The sequence below is a fragment of the Pithys albifrons genome, chromosome 2 (assembly GCF_047495875.1).
Source record: "Pithys albifrons albifrons isolate INPA30051 chromosome 2, PitAlb_v1, whole genome shotgun sequence".
NCBI lineage: Eukaryota > Metazoa > Chordata > Aves > Passeriformes > Thamnophilidae > Pithys > Pithys albifrons.
In genome coordinates this window covers 108,194,631-108,214,450 of record NC_092459.1, presented here as the reverse complement: position 1 = coordinate 108,214,450, position 19,820 = coordinate 108,194,631, and the positions used below count along the sequence as shown (strand labels likewise).

The 19,820-nt window shown below is 46.1% G+C and overlaps 2 protein-coding genes across 4 annotated transcripts in view; both read right to left on the bottom strand.

Moving 5' to 3' along the window:
- CHGB (chromogranin B) overlaps positions 1–19,820 on the bottom strand; it is a 102,125-nt gene that overhangs the window by 5,330 nt on the left and 76,975 nt on the right. For 2 of the 3 annotated variants that reach the window (XM_071581988.1, XM_071581987.1), the window contains one exon: positions 832–875. In XM_071581988.1, coding sequence (XP_071438089.1) covers positions 832–875 — 44 coding nt within the window. Of the gene's footprint in view, positions 1–831; positions 876–4,727; positions 4,832–19,820 lie in introns of those variants that run through there. The other variant, XM_071581989.1, reaches the window with a different exon arrangement.
- SHLD1 (shieldin complex subunit 1) overlaps positions 17,008–19,820 on the bottom strand; it is a 32,418-nt gene continuing 29,605 nt past the window's right edge. The window contains exon 2 of the mRNA XM_071548083.1: positions 17,008–18,191. Coding sequence (XP_071404184.1) covers positions 17,671–18,191 — 521 coding nt within the window. The 3' untranslated portion in view covers positions 17,008–17,670. The remainder of the gene's footprint in view (positions 18,192–19,820) is intronic.

The window sequence follows — 19,820 nt, the reverse complement described above, 5'->3', positions numbered from 1 at the left end:
TTGCCAATAAACCAACAGCACCTTTGTATCCTCTGTAAGTGACAAGCTGACATCTTCTTGTGTGTGTGTGCTGTAAGCCCTGCCTGGTTTTTAGCACTTAACATTCAACTGGGCAGTCTCCTGGAAGCTGAGGAAGTTGGTTGATTTAAGAAAGCCAGACACAACCTTCTCTAATTCTAAGTGCTACCGAAGTAGCTACTCTGTATAAAATGATTTTCAAGTGTTGAAGTTGGTTGTGAACAAACACTGGGGGTACAAGAGCCTCAAGTTGACAATCTGGGTGGCTGATGGGGAAGAAACAATACGGCATTTACAATTTTTCTTTTACCTCTTTTCAGTTATTATCAGGTGTTTACTAATCTAAATAATCACACTAACAATCAGTGCAGAGGGTCTAAGCTGATGGCATTTATTTAATCACACAGGTTAAGAAACTCTTTCAAAAGCAAGAGATGAGAGGACTACATTGGAAATTCTGTTACATGGTTGGTAACTGTAGATATTTCATCTTTCCTCAAAGCTGCCATCTCACTTTTTACAGTACAATAACGTGTACTGTCAAATATTTCAGTCCATTTTTGGGGGAAGCTGTACAATGCACAGTTAAGAAGTACCACACTGACATAAGAATCAGCTTCCCTTTCCATCAAATGCGTTGAAGTGCACACAGGTATCCGCTGACAGCTGAAAGGACTCCAAGTTCCACATCAGCAATGACCTGTTAAGGGTTTACCCTTAGGAAAAAAAGCATTACCCTGAGAATTTAAAGACAGAACATGGAGAATGTCACTGATAATTTTCTGGAATTTGCTTTGATAGAGAGCTACTCACCATTTCTTCAGTGTGGTCTCTTTCCACTGGAACTGTGCTGACACCTGGAAGAAAACCAAATTATTAGACTTATTAATGCTGGCAACAAACATCACTGACAGGAGTTCTCAGTCAAACTGGTCTGATGAGACTGTTTGAGTTTTGGGTTGGCTGGTCAGTAAACTGGACACATTCTACATTAAATCTTTCCTTATTCAGATGGAAAAGCAATGGGAAATTGCAGCATAACATGAGAGAAGAGGCATGTTAATATTTCCAGCACTAAAAGAATATACATCACCTAAAAAACCCCAAAACAAAAGAACCCTACAAAAAATGCAACACCAAAGAAAGCAACACTTCAATTCCAAAATGGAACTTTACTTCAAATCAGGTCTTTGTGCAGTTGCACCTGTTTGGTGGGAAAAAAACAAAACAACCGACAAGCAGGAAACAAGCAAGGCTTTTGCACCCCAAGAACCTTTTGGCTTCTACAAGGGGCTGTAGGTACACTCCCTGCCAATAGCAGACCATTCTTCAAGACTTCAAAGCATCTACTGTCCCACTCCCGTCTCCCTTGGATAGGAAGCAGTCCCTGGAGGGAAGGAGAGAGCCAGAAGGCACAGGAAAATTTCCATTGACTGAGTGGTCCATTATCACTCCCAGAAATAGGAAAGCAACCCCAAATCCCAGTGGTAAGCTACTGGAAGGAAGCAGTACAACCCATCTCTGTCCCTCTCTTTGTTCTGAGTGCATGTGGGGTAACTAACACCTCCTTGCACCACTTCTATTGTACTTGGTCCAAGGTATTCGCTTTTAGAATGAACCTATTGTGACCAAATCCTCCATTTTGCCTTACTTTGCCATCACTGCTGCAATATGACTCCAGCTGTTTAATGAGCTTGGCTGTTGTGTGTTATTGTGTGTCAATTCTCATCCACCTTGAGATTTCCAGAAGTGAAGTTAAGCACATTTACCAGCCACACAAGAGTATGTAGGAGCAAGGCCTGTTCTACCATGGCTTCACAGGCTTCCCACATGGCACAGAATCATAGTACACACACACCCTGGGGTGCAGTTCTGAAGTTCTCACACGAGTCAGGATAGTCCTAAATATGACTATCACCCTCTCTGCAACACTGCTTGGTTGGGACCGTGAGATATTTTCTGTTAGAGATGAGCACAAAGTGCATTATGTAGTCACTTTACCTTACAGCATCAGGAGAACTAGCACTGCCCCAAGGAAGCTTCCTGCAAAGCACACAGGGACATGCAGCCTTGCACTATTTAAAGCAATAAAACTTCTGTTTTCTGTCTTTGCAGAGGAAGCAGACATCCCCCTGAGCACTGACTCAGTGCATAATAGCTGAACATAATACAATATTAACTCTCTTGATATTTCAGTTGTCCTCTACTTTTGCTCATATGCAGGAATGTGCTTCTCCAACCCCATCTCTTCCATGCATATACAACTGCGCTCAGAGAAGGGAACCCACGCAAGGATAGCACAGAAGGGATTCCCCTAAAATAACACTCCATCATTTCCCCAGCATGCCAGGTGGTGTGTGGGGGGAGATGGTGCTCAGAGCCAGCCCTCTCTCCCACCTTTTGCCTTCAGTGCTGATTGAGCCAGGCTTCAGGCTCCCTTACTAACCCAGTATGCAAATAACTATCACACAGCACGGTGCTGAGGCTGCTGCAGTCTCACCTGCCTGCAGAATCCACCTGAGCATGGAGGATAAGGATATGCATGCACATGGGGGCAGGAGGCTGGTGGCAAATTCCCTTCTACTAAAATAAGTGTTATCCACTAAAAGAATATTCTCTCCATCCCATGGGTGTTGGAGATGCTGCTCCTATGGCATAAGCTGCTCACAGCCACCACTTAGGTGTAAGCAGAGGAGATGACCTGCTTTCATTGCCTCTTCTTGGGGAGGCTCCTCTGGTCCTCCAGCCCATGAGAAATCACGACACACACATGGGCAAATATCTGATTTTATCCTTTTAGTGATGCAGCCACAGCACATCTCCTGTGAGTTACACCCACGTGATGTGATAAAGCGCAGAACTGACCAACCTCTGAAGATCTTTTGCTACTCTAGATGTCAACTTCAGGCTACACAGGCTGCCAGTGGTACAGGAATATAAAGTCAGGTTGTGTTCACTGCCTTTGCCAGGTTATTCAATAGCTCATGTCTCAGCAAGCACTTGGTTAACAATGAAAGCTGACACACACACACAGAGGAAGCATCAGGCTATCATAATAATGTCAGGAGAAGCAAATGGTGCTGGTTAATATGTCATATTAACCTGCCTGGAGAAACAAGATGAGTATCCAATCCATCCCAGAACCTGAAATAATATATTGAGGCAGCTGCTCTGTCAGAGCTAAGAAGCCAGTGGGCAGCCAACATGCCCCACTTTACACCAGTGCTGGCACTGCCAGCCCATGCCAGCTGGCAAAAGCTTCCTTGGGGCCACCTGATAGCTGAGGATGGCTGGCCGACACATCTGCCTTCCTCTGCACATGTGCTCAGGAGAGGTGAAGGCATCACTCTGACACCAACAGCAGAGCCAAGCAGCAGGGCACCCACCCACTGGGCTTGCAGGGACACAGCAGACGGTACAACTGCAGGGCTTCACTGGAGAAACAAAGTCAGAGCCCATGCCAATGGGGCATCTTTTCCCCTGTCCACAGAGAAAAAACAGACCACAGAGACACAAAGTAATGCCAAGCCCTGGGTCTGCTTTACCCTCTCAAGTCTGCCCAGGCAGTTACGATTAGATTATTTGATTTTGCCTTGGTGCTGAGAGTTGATGAATGTAATAAAAATCGATGAGAAATGAAGGACAAATTCACACGTTTTTTGCTTGCATCTCCAAGATTGAGACAGATCTTTGAGTGGGTCTCTGATGAAATCACATGGCTTTGTTTCATTAATGCTGATGACTCAGTGCAGTGTCATTCCTCACCAAAACGTCAGCAATATCTTCCTAGGAAGGATCACTAAACTTTGGCATATTGATTTGCAGGAGTACTAGAAAGTTCTTGAAGTTAATGTTTCACTGATTCGACATTTGAAAACAAAACAGCCACAAAGGATGTAAAGAAGGACCTGAACTGTTTGATGGCATAAACAGGAAAACATATTAGATAATAAATCTCCCTATATCTGTGAAATAAGTCTGGTGACCTTCTCTGTGTTGGGGTCTCTTTCCCCATCTTCCACCCTCCCCCTTTGATTTCAACGAAGGCACTTGAAAGCAGTCAACTCCCTTATAGTGTCTGTAAAAGTCCTAGAAGTGTTTCTATGTAGAGACTTTTGATAGACCAAATTACTGACACCAACTCTTTCAAGCAATGATGTAGTACGCATAAAACACTATAAAGTGTTTAATGTTCATTTCACAGTGGGGATTTAATATTTAAGGCCACGTGACAAAACAAAAAAAATATCCCGTTAGTTAAAGCTGCAGCCCTGCTACTTTACCATCATTCCCCAGTACCACTCACTGGCTGGCAAAAACCCTAGCGGCACCTTTGTAATAAAATGACATCAAGAAGTCTTTGTGGAAAGATGATGCACTGGGATGAAAATGAAGAGCAGCCGAAGAGTCCACGTGCAGCTCAGTTCCCCCACCCCGGCCCCACCGCACCCTCCCCCGCACCCCGGGGAGCCGCAGGGCGGGCCGGGCGCGGTGTCACCTCTCCGGGAACCCCTTCAGGAGAGAAGCCCTCTATCCCTGCACCCCGCGCCTGGTGGAGCTGTTCCCTCTCCTCCCGTTCCGCCGGACCGCCCCGCTCCATCCATCCATCCATCCATCCATCCATCCATCCATCCATCCATCCATCCATCCATCCATCCATCCATCCATCCATCCATCCATCCATCCATCCAGGAGGCGCTCCCGCTCACCTGCCAGGGCGGCGGCGCCCAGAAGGGCGAGCAGCACCGGCGGCCCCATGCTCGGCTCGGCTCGGCTCGGCTCGGCTCGGCGCTGTTTAAAAGGGGCAGTGGGGGCGGAGGAGACGGGCGGGGGGCCCCGCCGGGAGCTGCGTCACCGCGAGCCCCCGGGGGCGGTGCCGCCGCCGCCCGCACCACCCTGCGCTCCCCCCGCAGCGCCGCCGCCCTCTCCTCTCCATCCCGGCCCGCGGCTCCTCGGCACCGGCAGGTCCTGCACAGGCTGGGGAAGCCCAGCTCGTTTTCCCTTTCTTGCCGACTACCACGTATGTTCTTCCTGCCCTCCGCCTAACACTTCAAGACCCCTTTGCATTCCCCCGCCCCGCCATTCTTCAGAAAAGGGGAAAAGCGGGGCTTCCCTGCCTCTTTCTCCAGCTCAGAGGATGTACTATCGTCCTTAGGTGTTTCCCACCGTCAGAGGGTGCCGAGCCTCTACCTACAGGGAGGAGGTGCGGTAGCGCATCCCTCTTAAACAGCTTTCACAAGGAATCACCGCTGCGTTTCCACATCCATTTCCGATCAAAGGCTCTTCAGGAGCTGCAAGCAGCCTTTCTTCCTGAAAGGTTTTTTGTCTTTTCCCCTCAAATCATTGCCCCCTCTTCTCACAGCCTCGCCCGACCCCTGCACACAGCAAACCCAGAACCAGAGAACGACTGGAAAGCGATCCCAGTACTTCTGTCATTTGGTGAATGAACGACACGCAGTGTTCCTCAAGAGTTCTACTGCAGAAATCGCTGCTCTTAACATCCATCTCCGCAGGCAAACCTCTTATTTACTGTGATGATGCTCTGGGGAACCAGAGGAAACCTACAGAGATAAAGTTTTATATAATTTTCTTTAACAGCCCCCAGTGTCCCAATTAATCCTTATGACAGTTATGATAAGCTCTCCACAGAGCAAATGGGAATGCTCCACCCCATTCCCTTCACAGCCAGGCAAAGATCTGAATCTATTCTGGTTTTCTTTTCATTAACTCTCTGAGGGCCATCTCCAAATTACGTGTATTTTTTGTTTGTCCTTGGAGCTAAGCAGATGGCTCGAATTGCCCGTGTTCGTGGAGGACAATGGATCTATACATCAAAATGGCAGTTACCTCTATTATTGTCCTGTGTAGTGACTATTTTATTAACAATGCCAGGCTGCTGTAACCATATAGCCTTTAAACATATATAACAGAACACAAGAACAATACCACAGGTAAATTCACATACAGCCTCATTGGTGCATAAAGGAAGCAGGAACTTCAGCTCCATCTGAAGCCTGTTTCAGAAGACAGCCCTTAACACTGGGAGGTGAAAACAGACACTTTGTTAACCTTGCAATCACATTACACTTTCTACAAAATAATGGGACCCAGTTACATGGCAAACAAATCATCTGCAACATCTTCTTTCAACCTCCCCCTCCTGCATGCTGTTCCTGTACTGCCTATGCAAGGCCCAGCTCCACAGGCAGATGCTTCTTTGGAAATCATCATCCTTGGCTTTGGGAAATCAAGAGTCTGATTCAAAAGACTATGACGAATTTCACTGGCTCCAAGGTCCCCATGTCCTCCTCTGTGTGAGGATTCAGCCTGACCTCAACCTCCTCAGCTGCTCATGAGAAAGAATTTTAAGTAAAATACGTGCCTTTCAAGCCTTCTTTGCTTCTGCAGGCACATAAATAGCACTCTCTGATTATCTCTGTGTAACTGCTCTACTCCAGCACTTGCCTGGCTACACTTATCGTGGACATGACAGTCAAAAGGGTCAAGTGATACAAAGATGCTGAAGTCCTGTTGATAGTCAAATACATGCATCAATTCAGGAGTCTTCTTGCTGTAGAACAGAGAAGTGAGATTAAGCAGTCCCACACCCCTGCCTCACATGGCTTCTCATCCATCCCTTGCACTGCAGCAGGAATTGCTGGGGCTTCACGACTGCTCTCTGCTGGTTGGTTTACTTATATTTGATTTGTAGGATTTCTCTGACATGGTCCCTCATCTCAGCATTGTGTGGGCTGATCCTGAAGAATCAAGAAGTCCTTGAAGGGACAAGTATTTGCCACTGGCAAGTAAAGATGTTAAAGCACTGCTAGGGCATGTTTTGGTATCAGTTGCATCAGGATCTACATGGGAGCACGAGCTCATGCCTTCAGATTTGATCAGAATTGAGGTTACAAAGATTTGCAAGTTTTGCAGGAGGTCCGTGACAGATCCAGGGACAAAACAAGATGTATACCTAATTCCATCTTCAGGGCAGGATTTCAAAACATGACCTTGCAGACTTTTTTGCCAGCACTGGAGAAAGGGAGCATCCCAGCATCTTGCCCACATTAGCCTCTATTTTCAAAACAATGTTGCTTCACATGGACTTTTGCAGCCATGTATCAGCTGGGACAAGTTTCCCCTCAGATTAGGAGAGAGATGTGACTGCACTAGATCAGGATTACTGCAGGCAGCAGCATATTTCACTTGCTCGTTCCTGAGTGGAACACCCCAACCTTCCTTCTCAGATGTGTCAGTACTTTGATTGCAGTGATATACATGCCTCATAATGTTGTGACAATCTATTGCTCTGTGAATAAACAGTATTTATCCTGCTGGATTCTCTAAAACGCAAATGCTTTTAAAAAAATCACACATTGGCTCATGCTAGAAGCTAGAACTTCAAAGGTTGACAAGCAAATTTCTGTGTCTGAACTTCTAAATTGAGAGGAGCCTGCTTGGGGAATATGAGGATTGCTCTTCTAATTAGATGTGCTAGTGGGATTATCTGTATTCTTGGGTGGCAATTAGTTTTCATGGAATTAAAACACTGCAGCCCATCTCATGAACAAACTCATCTCTTTCAGTCAGAAAGTGGTAAGAGGATGAATCTGGAGAAAACCAACCGAACTGGAAAAGCCAGCACATAAGGGACACACCATCTAACCAGTTTCAGTAACAGCAACAAAAATCCTTTGGGAGGTCTTGTCATATGCAATGGTAGTTGCAACACAACAGATAATGGAGATGCACAGATGCTCAGGCTTTGCTGCCTCTATACATCACCCTACACATACATTTACCCACCAGCTGTTACAGTGGTTTCAAGCTACACAAAGTTGCTCTAATACCAGGTTATCTCAGTAGCTCTACAGTGAGGCAGGATCAGGTACCTCTTAGTTCATGCGGTGACGGACTTCAGAGGAAATAAACCCCATCAGACACAGCCACTGGAGAGGGAACAGGCCAGTGCTCGCCTGGATCTCATCCACACTGCATCCCAGCACAGGCTGGCAAAGCAGAAGGGACAATCCTCCAGGGGTGCATGTGCCCATATACACCCCAAATCTTTGCCTGCCTCCAGCCAAAGCCTGTCTGAGAGAGGCTGCTCCCAGGACCACATTCAGACCTTCTTACTGGGCAAAGGCTATTTATCCTGCCTGTACCAGGCACCTGCAGTGCTGCTGACCAACGGAGCTTGACTGTGGAGCTATGGGAGGATCTCAGAAACAACTGGGATAGAGGTTTCAGGAACAGTGTCTGCTTGAGCTGAATCCATGGGAGATTAAATAATACTGATACTAGATAAGCCAAAACACTTCTAAGCACACCTTGCAGCAGCCTGTGTTTGGGCAAATGGGGCTGGTACAGACTGTTACTTGTAAATGGGAGGTCAATCAGAACATTTTGGTTTAGTTTCCCGATCATCTGAAACCCAATAGTGAAAAAAATGCTCTCTCATAGCATAACTTTGACTTTAGTGTCAAAGACCTTCTTCAAAGGAAATCTAAAGAATTTACAGGGTATTTTTGCTTCACAACCAGGAGAACCTTCAAAGTTCAGTGTAACTCTTCTTGAAGTGTCTTTCTTGGTCTTCTTCAAATAAAAAGCAGATTTTGCTCATTTGGAACCCTCTTCTCTTCCAAGCAGGATCCCTCTAGCTTCAGTTTTCCAGTAATGTATCTATGCCACAGAAATAAGGTCAAATATTATATGGACAAACTGAACAGAGGTTTAAAATCTGCCTCCAAGACATATCACAACTGTTAAGGGATATGAAAAATACATGCACAGACCCTGCTATGGTCTTCTGGAAAAAGCCCTATGCTAGCTGATATAAATCTTCAGGACCTCTGGATACACTCACAGGCTATTGGACCTGTAAATATATCACAAGAATAAAAAAACCCAAACCACCAACACAAAAGGAAGCCAAACCCAAAACAAGGGTGAGAAAGGGAAGACCAAGTATAAAAACCATTTCCCCAACATCCCAGGTTTTCCACATGAACATCTTCACATATGCTGCTCACACACACCTATCTCCCTCCTCACAGTCATTCCTCCCTCATCGGTTAGCTCAGATGGCAGAAAAATAGATTAAGCTGCAATACAAACATAAGTACATAAACAAAAAGCAGCCTTTGGGGCCTAGGGAACAAAGGACAATTTTTCCATACTGCACTGTCAGCACGATTGCCACCAAAATGCAGTGCCACTTCCAAGGTCCTTCCCTGACAGCAGCTCACTGACCTTGCTTGCTCCAGACAGCAAATGTAACTTGGCTCTTGCAATTACACTGGCAATGCCTCCACAGGAAAGATGACATTGATGTGAAACAACGTGCACATCTCCTCCCGTAAGAGACAGTTGGAATTTGCCTAATACTGTTGCACCACTGGGATTTTTAGTCATAAGACTTTTCATTTTGTCTTGTGCTGCCACTTCTTACCTGATTTGCTGCAAAAAATGAGCTGTTGGAGTCCAGGTCAAACCCCACCACTCCAAACGAAGCAATTATCAAGCTAAAATGCAGCTTTGGATCTGCAGGGGCTCAAGAAGCCCTTACATGACAACTCATGGCTATATAAATTGGGCTGTAACTAAATCTCCTCATCTCAGCTGTAATGAAATTGCCTTCCTGACAACAAGAGCAACTTTCACAGCCCCAGCTGCCTCCTCCTCTACAATGTGGGAATTAAGGGCACCCCAACATCCTCCTCACCAGAGACGAGTCCTAGACTATGAACAGTTCTCAGAAGCTGCCAGTATATCCCTCTGGCCTGGCTTTTGGCTGCTTGGCATCTCTGCAGGACTGGAGTTCCCAGACAGCTGCAGCCCAGAGAGCAGCCTGAGGGCACTGGAGCATGTCACCCTCCAGCCTGGGCACAGCTGAGCTGCACACCAAGGTCCTTCCCCCAAAAAACTCCTCCACAGAACAGCCCTGCCCAACCCCCACTGCATTTCTTAAAAAGTATGCAATTAATCACACTGAAAACCTCATGGTGAAGTTTGGGGCTTGTGCAGTAGATTGTACAACAGGATAGAGATTTCTTTCAGCAAGCAAAATGCTGACTTAAGCCCTAGTATTTTGAGTACTGCTTGTCATGAAGCAAAAATTACTTTAACAGTTGCCTTTGCACTGCATATAATTTCATTTAGGCAATTAAATTGCCCCATTCAGTGTTCCTGCCTGCATTTTGTCAACTATATATGTGCCATTTAATATTTAAAGACTGGGGTGCTAGTCTGGCTACTTAGTAATTAATTTCTTTAAATATTAATAGCACTTTAACTCTCAGCAAGGGTTCTGTTTTGTAAGAACAATATTGTTCTGTGGTTGATGGTGTCATGGAAATTTCAGAGGCAAATTTCCATTTTGTACAATAAAAATATATAGACTTCTGCAACAGGCTGTAATGGTCCCAAAGTAAAGTTTTTATTACTGAATGATGTATGTACTGAAAACAAACAAAAAATCCAAATATGCCCTTGCACATGATTCCAGCCTGAAAAGACAGTGTACAGAGATGTATTTCATGACAGCAGTGGTCATACAGCAAGAGGAATCACCGAAGAAATTTTCCATCACCTCTTTTTTAATGGCCACTGGCACTAAGAACAGAAACCAGCTGCAAAAAGACCCTATGAAAGAGAGAGCAAAACCAACAAAATGCAAGAGGAGATTTTGCTAGGATCTCTTCCCCCTCTTGCATACCCTGATTTTAAGACTTTTAGGCTCTTAGAGTAAAATAAAAAAGACTTATAAAAAAGGCTTATGAGGCTTAAGCTTAAAGGCAGCCTTGGGAAATGAAAATACCTGAAAGATACTCCATCAGTGCAAATTTATCTAGTAACCATGAGGGTGGAAAGGTGATGCAAACACAGAAAGCAGAAAAAGAGACCCTGAAAGACTCTGCAGCCCTGGATATGAGAGAGAGCAAGCTGCAGGGGGTGGTTTTAGAGCTCTCATGTGAGGCAAAGTGGCATGTCCTGGCTTTGGGCAAACACAGTCTCTGTGTGACTCCTCCTCCTCTTCCAGGCAGACCCATGTTGGGTGGCTGCCTCAGGGGGGAAATTTAGGCTCAAATGGGCCAAGTGTGGCAAAAATTACACTGGGAACCAAGGACAATCAGGACTGTCAGTGGTGCCTGCTGCACTGAAATGCTAAAGTCTGGCTTTTACCAGCTTCATTTCCCCTCGTGGCGGGCTGGGAGCTGACACCATCTCCTCTCCTTAAGCACTAGCATCTCATGTTATGGGAACAGGAGGAAGTGGCACAGAAATCAGTTTGACCTTTGCCCAGCACACTACTGCATTTTGAGTCTAATTGCCTTTGGAAAGACTTCCCCAGCCTTCAAAATAGCAGTCTGTGTCTCCTCATCCCAGATGTTTTTTCTCAGTAATTCATGTGCAACAAGTCTATTCTTGAACACCAGACAACCAGCATTAACACTCACAGAGACGGAAACCCAAACACAGGACTTGTCTTCACACGCACACACGTTTCTCATCACTCCACGAGGAACTGGACTGTGGGCACCTCCTTCTAAAGCACCAGCATCCCAAACCTAAGATCAACCTCTCCTTATAGCCAAGTGAGAACTCAGAGCACAAAAATACAAACCAAAATACAAACCAAAGCAGCTCCCCTATACATCCAGCCATCCTGTGGAGGGAAGTAGTGTTTTAAGAACACATAAGCAGTCATCCCATGGGTGCCTTCGGCTGTCGTCCTCACTCTCTTAACCCCCAGCCCACACCCAGAGTAGTGATGCTCTCTCAGGGACCAGCCAGACTGAGGGAGGATGAGGAGACAGGGATGCAAACACAAGCTGGCCTCACAAGAACACATGCTGAGTTGCTTGTTAAACAAGCAGGACTGGACCACAGACACAAAACCTCTATTATTATTTCAACCTCTAGCTGCAGACTTTTGAGGGGAGTTGCTGTTAGACAAAGGTGTGGGTGGAAATATCCTGCCCTCTCAGTCCTTCTCTGAAGCTCTGAGATACCCACACCAAGCTGCTGGGAACTTAGAACAAGCCAATCAGTGAGAAAGTCACACTATAAATGTGTCACAGGGCACAGCATCCCCACCTCAGTATCTTTAATCACAGAATCTTCCTGCTTCTCTGGCCAGGAGATGCTGATTTTAGCACCCATTCAGCAGCATTCCTGGCTCATGTACTGCAGCTCCCCCAGAAATGCAGATAATGCTGGATAGTGCCACCTGCCCTGAGGCTGACTGACATTTTCCATTACAAAAACCTACCTTCTAGCCTGAGTGAAAGTTTGTTCAGCTTGAACTGAGGAAGAAATTTTCCATAGCAGATGTTCTTTCATTATGAGACTTTCCCTCTCAATTCACAGCACCTGCAAACAGGCCATTGCAAAGGCAATTTAAATAAAGGTTTGACCTTTCAGTCATGAGTTTTCTGGCTTTGGTGAGCTCCAGCTATTGTTTTAATCACATCTTATTATTTCATGCTCTGCATGCTATGTGCCAGATTTTACTTTTAAGGAAGAAAATGCTGGCATATGTTGTTGCCTAATCGATCTGTGTGGGAAAATAGTCATTAGGGAAAGCCTACAGAATAGGGTATTTTTAAAATGAACTTCTGTGTTGTGGGAAAACATATGCCCCACACAAAATCACCAATGCTCAGTAGACACATTTATGCAGGATGTATACTGCCTGCTGTATACCGATTTTAACAACCACATTTCTTGAAATATCCAGGCATTCCAAAGCACCTTAAACTCCTGGGGGAAAAATCCTCCACTGCTGTAAATGGCCCTGCCTCCATTCACCTCATTGACACCTGCTGAGGACCTGCTTCAGCTCAGCTCTCTCCCTGCCTCCTTCGGGCTCCAGGACTGGGTAGGTCGCTGGCATGAATCAGTACCTCCCACTGGCAGCTGTGTGGGAGGGGAAAATAAAAATTCTGTCGGAGTAAGGATCAGAGAGGCCATTGATGCCAAACATTCTGGAGAAACTCTGAGCCGAGGCAAGTGGGGAAGGACTTTGTAGCAAGAGGATTCATCAAGGATGTCAAAGGAGTTTGGATCAGGCAATTATGTTCATTCTTGGGCAGAGGCAGCACGCACAATCTGCCAGACTGAGTTCAAAGATGAGCCCCAAGGCAGCTCTGGCATCTGGTGTGGCTTTGTGCCTGCAGTATGAGTCACCCCTGTGAGACACTGAGGGATTGCTGGTCCAGCTCAGGTGGAAAATACCCAATCCAAAGCACACACATCTCTAGCAGACTTTGGGTGGGATTTGGATTTGGGCTGCACATCAGGGAAACCTCCAGGCTGTAGCTGTCAAGTCCTCACCATGTCCTGTGTTCCTCTTACTTGGCAATGACAGATCAATTTTGGCCTTGCTTGTCATACCCTATGAGAGTGATGTTATTCCCCTTCTTTTACTTCACTTATACATTTCACTTGAAGATCTGGTGGGATGTTGTACATCCATAGCCCTGAAAGGTGCTGTAGGTTTTCAAGTGTTGTCCTAAGCCAGGCTCAGAGAGCTGCTCCTCTGCTGTGAGCCTTGAACAAGCAGAAGGAAAAAAACCCCTTGAATTTGTTCTGCAATGTAAGCCACCAAATGCCTCTGCAAAAGCAGCTCCACATACTACCAGAGCACACAGGGGGATGAACAGAGTGACAGCAGCTGGGGAGGCCAGCAAGCTGGGGAGGTAAGAGTTCCCCATCTAGAACACTGTCCAGTTTAAGTCCATCAGAGACTCTTCCTTCAAATGGAACATTCCCTGGAAGGAAAGAATAGGAATCAAGAGTCCCTATTCTTCCTTCTCTTGAGCCACAGCAGCACTATTTAGGGAAAGCTGAGAAAATTCCCACCTACAGATCTTGAAGCAGGCAGGACGCAGAGGGGCACTGGGAGTGTTTGGGACCACCCTGCTGGGCAGCTCTGTCTCAGGATCCTGCAGCCAGTCCTGGTGAACAGCAAGTTGTGCTTGGCCTAGCGCAAGGGAAAGGCAACCACTCAGAGGGATGTTTTCTATGGCACAAAGGGGCAACTTGCAGGACACTTTGCCTAGTGTGCACCCAGCATAGGCAGCAGCTGGCAGGAGAGTTTCAGGGAGAGTGTAACTTCAGGTGCATATTTTTGCCTGGCAGCTAAATGATCAGTGGTTACAGCAAAGTCTGCTTTTGAAAGCTGAACTGAAGCAACCCAGAGGCCTGCTGAGCTCAGAGGTGGAGCATGTTTGGGTACAACATGGTCCAGCATCACCTGGTTCCTTGCCTTCAGGAAAACAGGTTATTTCCTGCCTTATATATTGCAGTGGAGAAAAAGTAAAATGATGGGGTGGGTCAGTGAAGCCAACAAAGGGAATGGAGAGAACCCAGTGGCACGGGGCCTCATCTGAGCTTTGACAAGTGCTGAAATCACAGAAGTGTCAATGCTGAGTCAAGTGCAAGCCAGGGAGGGAGGAAAGCACTTCACTCCTCAGAATGAAACTTAGTTTCTCTGAGATTATTGCACAAGATGGGGAGAAATGGACACAGAGTGTAACATTTCTGTGAGGGGCTTCCTACCACTCTTGGTACTTAACCTGCAAAAAGACTGTCTTTTCACCTCGAAGAAGCCATGGGAGGTCATACCTCCAGGCTACTGGAAGTGAGCAGCACGGAGAACTGCAAGCACTCCTGACTGTGAGGGATGCAAACTTTACCAAGGACTTCATGCTTCAGTAGCACAGAGCTTACAGTGTCCTCTGCAAGATGCCAGCCAAGATTTGTAGGTATGAGTCATAATCCAAAATCTTCAGCTGCACCCAGTCTGTTCTGCCTATGTTGGTCTTTAAAATTGAACAGTTTCACACTCTCCTCTGCTGGTATCTATCTTCATGCTCTTTCAGCAGCCACGTATTCTCTATGTTGTCATTGCTTGCATCTCATTACCTAAAGGGTTCAAGAGTAATGAGTCCTCTTAACTCTTTTCTTGCTGCACCAGAAACTTCTAATGAGAAAAGTGGGATGTTAAAGGCAGTGGCTGTGCAGCCCCAAGAGCCTGGAGGAGCTGAACCAGAAGCAGGAGCTCTCTGGACATGCCTCCCCTCCCCTCTGGCCCCTGGTGTGCAGAGAAGCAGCGTGACCACTCCACAGGTTTACTTCCAGTGTGGACATGCATCTTCCAAATTTAGATTGCCTCATTTTTCCATCATTTAAAACACTTGATAACAAATGAACAGCTATTCCCTTGAATGTTTTCTATGTCTCATTCAAAAAGCGGACAAAATGACGGCAGCTCATCCACATTTGTCTCCAGGGCTCTGGGGTCAGACTAGGGTCAACCAGGGCTTCTTTTCTCTTCCATCAAAACCTAGTAGGCATCTCTCAAACATCAGTAGCAGGACTCCCCTAAAAAACTTGGGTTTTTTGCTGCAAGTTTTCTTTGTGTAAACTGCACATCTTTGGCTTTTTTTTTTAAATATGAACAGGAGACTAGATGGTTTCAAAGCTAACCCAAAGCACAGACCAGTTAATCCCTAAACCACATACAGCAACTAAAGGGATTCAGATGCAGACCTCTGATTTCTCAACCCTCTCTCTCTTCCTGGGAGGTTATTTCCCTTAAAATGGCAGTTAAAAGGTTTTGCACAGCAATTAATTTAACTATGTGGAATAACATAAATGCTGCTAAGAAATTAAAAGCACCACCATCTGATTCACACCGAAGATCTTCTTTCCTCCCTGTACATCCTTGGCCATAGCTCCCTACATGTGTCAGTACCAATGCCCTTGTTGCTGTGACAGACCTGTAGTGGTCAGGCAATGTGAGCTGGCAGGGAGAGGCCAGTAGTGTTATTGTAATTATTGATAGCACACTCAGGAGCATGTTTGCTTTTTAAACTGCATCTATTGCTAAACTAGTTGGTATTACCTTTGTCTATAGTTTTTGCCTGCAGGATGCTTCTATTTGGATTCTGGCATAGTAACACCTGAGGATTTATTTGCTAATACAAAACTGATGCTGCATCCTCATCTCAACTCTTTTTTTTCCAAACCACTATTAACTTGAGTAGCCAGGGGAGGATCTGCTCTAGTATTTTGTGTGCTCTCTAGCACATGCACAACACCTCTGCCATAAAAGCAAGCAAGCAATACACCAAGCACAACCACCAAGAACCCAGAAGTATCAATTTCATGGCGACTCAAGGACAGGAAACTAAACCCAGGCCATTCCAATATAAATCTATTTGCAAAGAGAGATGGCACCAATTCTTAAGACCTTGGCTACAACTTGCAGCCAGCTGGGCCAGCAGGGCCTCTTCCTGCTCTGATTAAAGTCAGCAGCCAAATTTCCATTGCCTTTGCTGGAAACACCTGCAGAGGGCAGCTGCTGTGCCAATCTGCCAGGGGTAGCAAGGCAGGAATAGCAGCCCTGTGTAACACTGAAGCAGGGTATCTGATGTGCATGACCACCAAAACCCACTCTGAGATGTGGCCAGCATGGAAAGAGAACTGATGAGAGGATTCAGCAGCTGGGCTGGCAAGGTAAGAGCTGCCTCCAAGATGAAATACTAAAAGTGGTGCAAGCAGTGTGGCTGTACTGGATCAACCACATTAGCTGGGAACCTTGATATTGACGTTTGGGACCCCAGCTGTGCTTTCTTCCTTCTTTGCCCATATGCTGTCTCCTTAAGCACATCCCTTCCTCTTGCACTCTGTGCTTCCCTGATCACATCCATGCTGGGGAATGACCTCAAGCAACATCACTACAGCAAACCTCCCTTTTCAATGGACAAGCCAGTGGGTGGAAAATAAGCACAAAGACATTTGTCTGCCAGGCAAAGGGAGTAGTGCAGCAAAGCAGCCACTGAGCTGGGAGGTCTCCAAGAGACAGACCTCAGTGTGTGGGTTCATTACTCTGTTGCTGACTGACATCAGCCTCTTGGGCTCAGAGAGATCTGCTTCATTTTAAATGGAACATTCCTCCAGGGATCTCATTAGCACCATCATGAAAGAGAGAAAGGAACTGAAGGTTGTTGGAGGGGTGATGGTAAAAATGACAGAAGTGCTGTTGCAGAACGTGCTCAGAACTCTTTCTCATGTACACACACACCTTTATTTCTTGGAAAAGCTCACCTGCATTGCAATCATAATCTGTGGGATCATATGTCTACAGGTAAACACACACAGCTAATGGGCACCCCTACATGTTATGGTATCAGCCAGTTACAGAACAAAATGCTGTTTCCCTCTCTAGGTGTGGGGCATACCATGCCAAGTTCTTTCAAACAGCCTGTTATAATCAACAGGACTTGGACATCCATGCCCACACAGGGGCTGAATTTGGGCAGGGCCACCATTCAGCTGGAGTAGGGATGCAGGTCGATTTAAAAGCCTGGTAGGTTTAAATTACCATGTTTGATGTCCCGGCAACAAACACTGCATCACCCACCCCGAGCAGTCACAGATCCCAAGCAGTTACATGGGGACCACAGATGCTCCTTAAGCAGTGCTGCCCTGCACAGACCAAGATGGCAAGGTCTGCTCCAGGTGAACACCTTCATGGACTATCTGGTGTTGAAGGTGGTACTAGGAGAAGAGTTCTAAGAAAGTCATCTCTTTTTGGAGTGAAAGCAAAGCTCCAATGACAGAAACGAACCAGTGCATTGCTCACTTCTCATGTGACACATCAGGGCTATGTTCTGTCTGTGTTTGTTTCAAGAGGAATTGCAAGACATCGTCTGAGAGTCCAGGTGTTCTCTTTCTTTCTTCCAACAAGACTTCTCCTTCAGCTGGCTTTGAAAAACAGGCAGAAGGGGGGTAGTTTGGAAAGATTTTACACCCATCTCTGTTCAAGACCAACTGTGCCATTTGGAGGCAACGTGATGCATATTTTGTTCCACCCTGGTTTGCCAGCTCTGAAATCTTCTGTGACAGACAGCATGATGCAGCCTTGTAGGTCGGATCCATCCTCCCTGGATGCTTTTGGCAATACATCTTGTAGAAGTCATCAAGACATTTCCTGATGCTGGGATCTTCTGCACTGTCATGTTCGTACATCCATGGGAGCACAGCATCATTATGTTCAGTGGGCTCAGGCAGCCCTGCTTTTGGGGAACATCTCACGTCTGCTTTCTCAGAGCCTTCAGCAGAGAAGCCCGCAGGAACAGCAGATGACAGATTGCTCTCTCCTGCAAGCATATGATCAATGACAATCATTAATCACCAGGTCATCCCTGTGGCAAAATCTTTTTTGTGTCCCCCCCACATTGTAGTCTGGCAAACAGGCTCTTTGTACGACTGAGTTAAGTACTGCTCTAAACATGGCAGGACTGTCAGAGAGGTTTGCTGCATGGATTCATAGAGGATGGGCTGTGTTTGGGGATCTAACAGTTGTCTAAGCCTCGGCACTCTGCAGTGACTGAACTTGGTGGTACAGATCTCCTGGCTCCTTAGTCATACTTCCAAAGAGGTGGAAATTGGGATCTGCTGCTGCTAGAGACAACAGCTGACCCACAGGGAAATCTAGTTTGCAGCTGAAACACTTCTGCATCTCTTTCAGTTTTCTCCCCTCATCCCCGGGTCTAATCCTTCGCTTTTTATAGTTCTCAATTTAATTCCTACAGCACAACGTGCAGTCCTGTCCTCCAGCTTTCAGTCAGGTCTATAGACTCCAAACCAACACTGTTATGGTGACCCCATGGAGTTTCGGAATCAGGACTGCAACGAGGGACCCTCTGCCTCTCCATGAAGTCCCACTTTTGCAGCTTTGCTGCATTAAATGCTTTCCCCACATCATGAAGAATTTTTTATAGATAAAATTCATGTCAAGGCCGGGGACTCATTCTTGCCTTGCTCTTCTCCTTCTTCCTTGCTGACCCACATCTCTGGATAACAGTGAGGGCTGTGGTTTTCTGCTTCAGTGCAATCCAGAGGGATGCTCTGTACTTGCACGTAATTAATACAGCATAACAGAGACACAACACATCAGAACAGAGACGCTTGGTAGTGACAAGACCAGGATGATCAGCACACTGCGAGTAGGAAGAGCCTCCACCAGAAGACTCTGGAGTGGGCTCTGGTACCCAGATAATGCCTGTAACATCACCCTCATCTCCGAGCCCTCTGTGCCAGACTGCTTGCCAAGCACCTGGTTCACCAACAAGAACATTTTCCAGGGCTCAGCCAGAGGTTGCACAGCCATCATCTGCAAGTTACATAAGCAGGATGCAGGCAGTCAGAAAATAGATTGGTCTTTTCTAATTCTGTGACATATGAAGCAGAGTGCAGTCCTTCACTGTGGTAAGAGACCACATTCAAAGGAAATCTCAGTGTGGTGGCAGAGGCTGTTCTCTCCCTATCGGTACACAAAGAGCTACCCTTCCCTTCCTGAGCAGATTCCTTAAAATGAAATTAAGATGTCTGTGTAGCCATACTGTACCTTGTCTCCTTCTTCCTCTCCCTACTTCCTATCTTTGATCTTTCTCTTCAATTTCACTTCATCTCTGATTATGGAATTTTAAATAAAACTCCTCTTGCAATGTGTCACTTCCAGCAGTACAAAGGAAAGTCTAGTGGCCCTCTTTTAACAATGATATATGTCATCAGAATGGCAAATCAAAGAATAGGTCCATTTTTCCTCCATAATCTCCCAGCCTTGTTACCTATGTTAAGCTAGAACTGAAGCCTCATGCATCTCTGATAATTAAGTGGCATTTGCACTCAGAGTTCTGTGGCAATTGTAAACCCCTGGTTGTGTTCTTGCTACTTCTTGCTCACAGACACAATTTGTAAAGAGCAGCAGCTGCCTCCAGCTACAG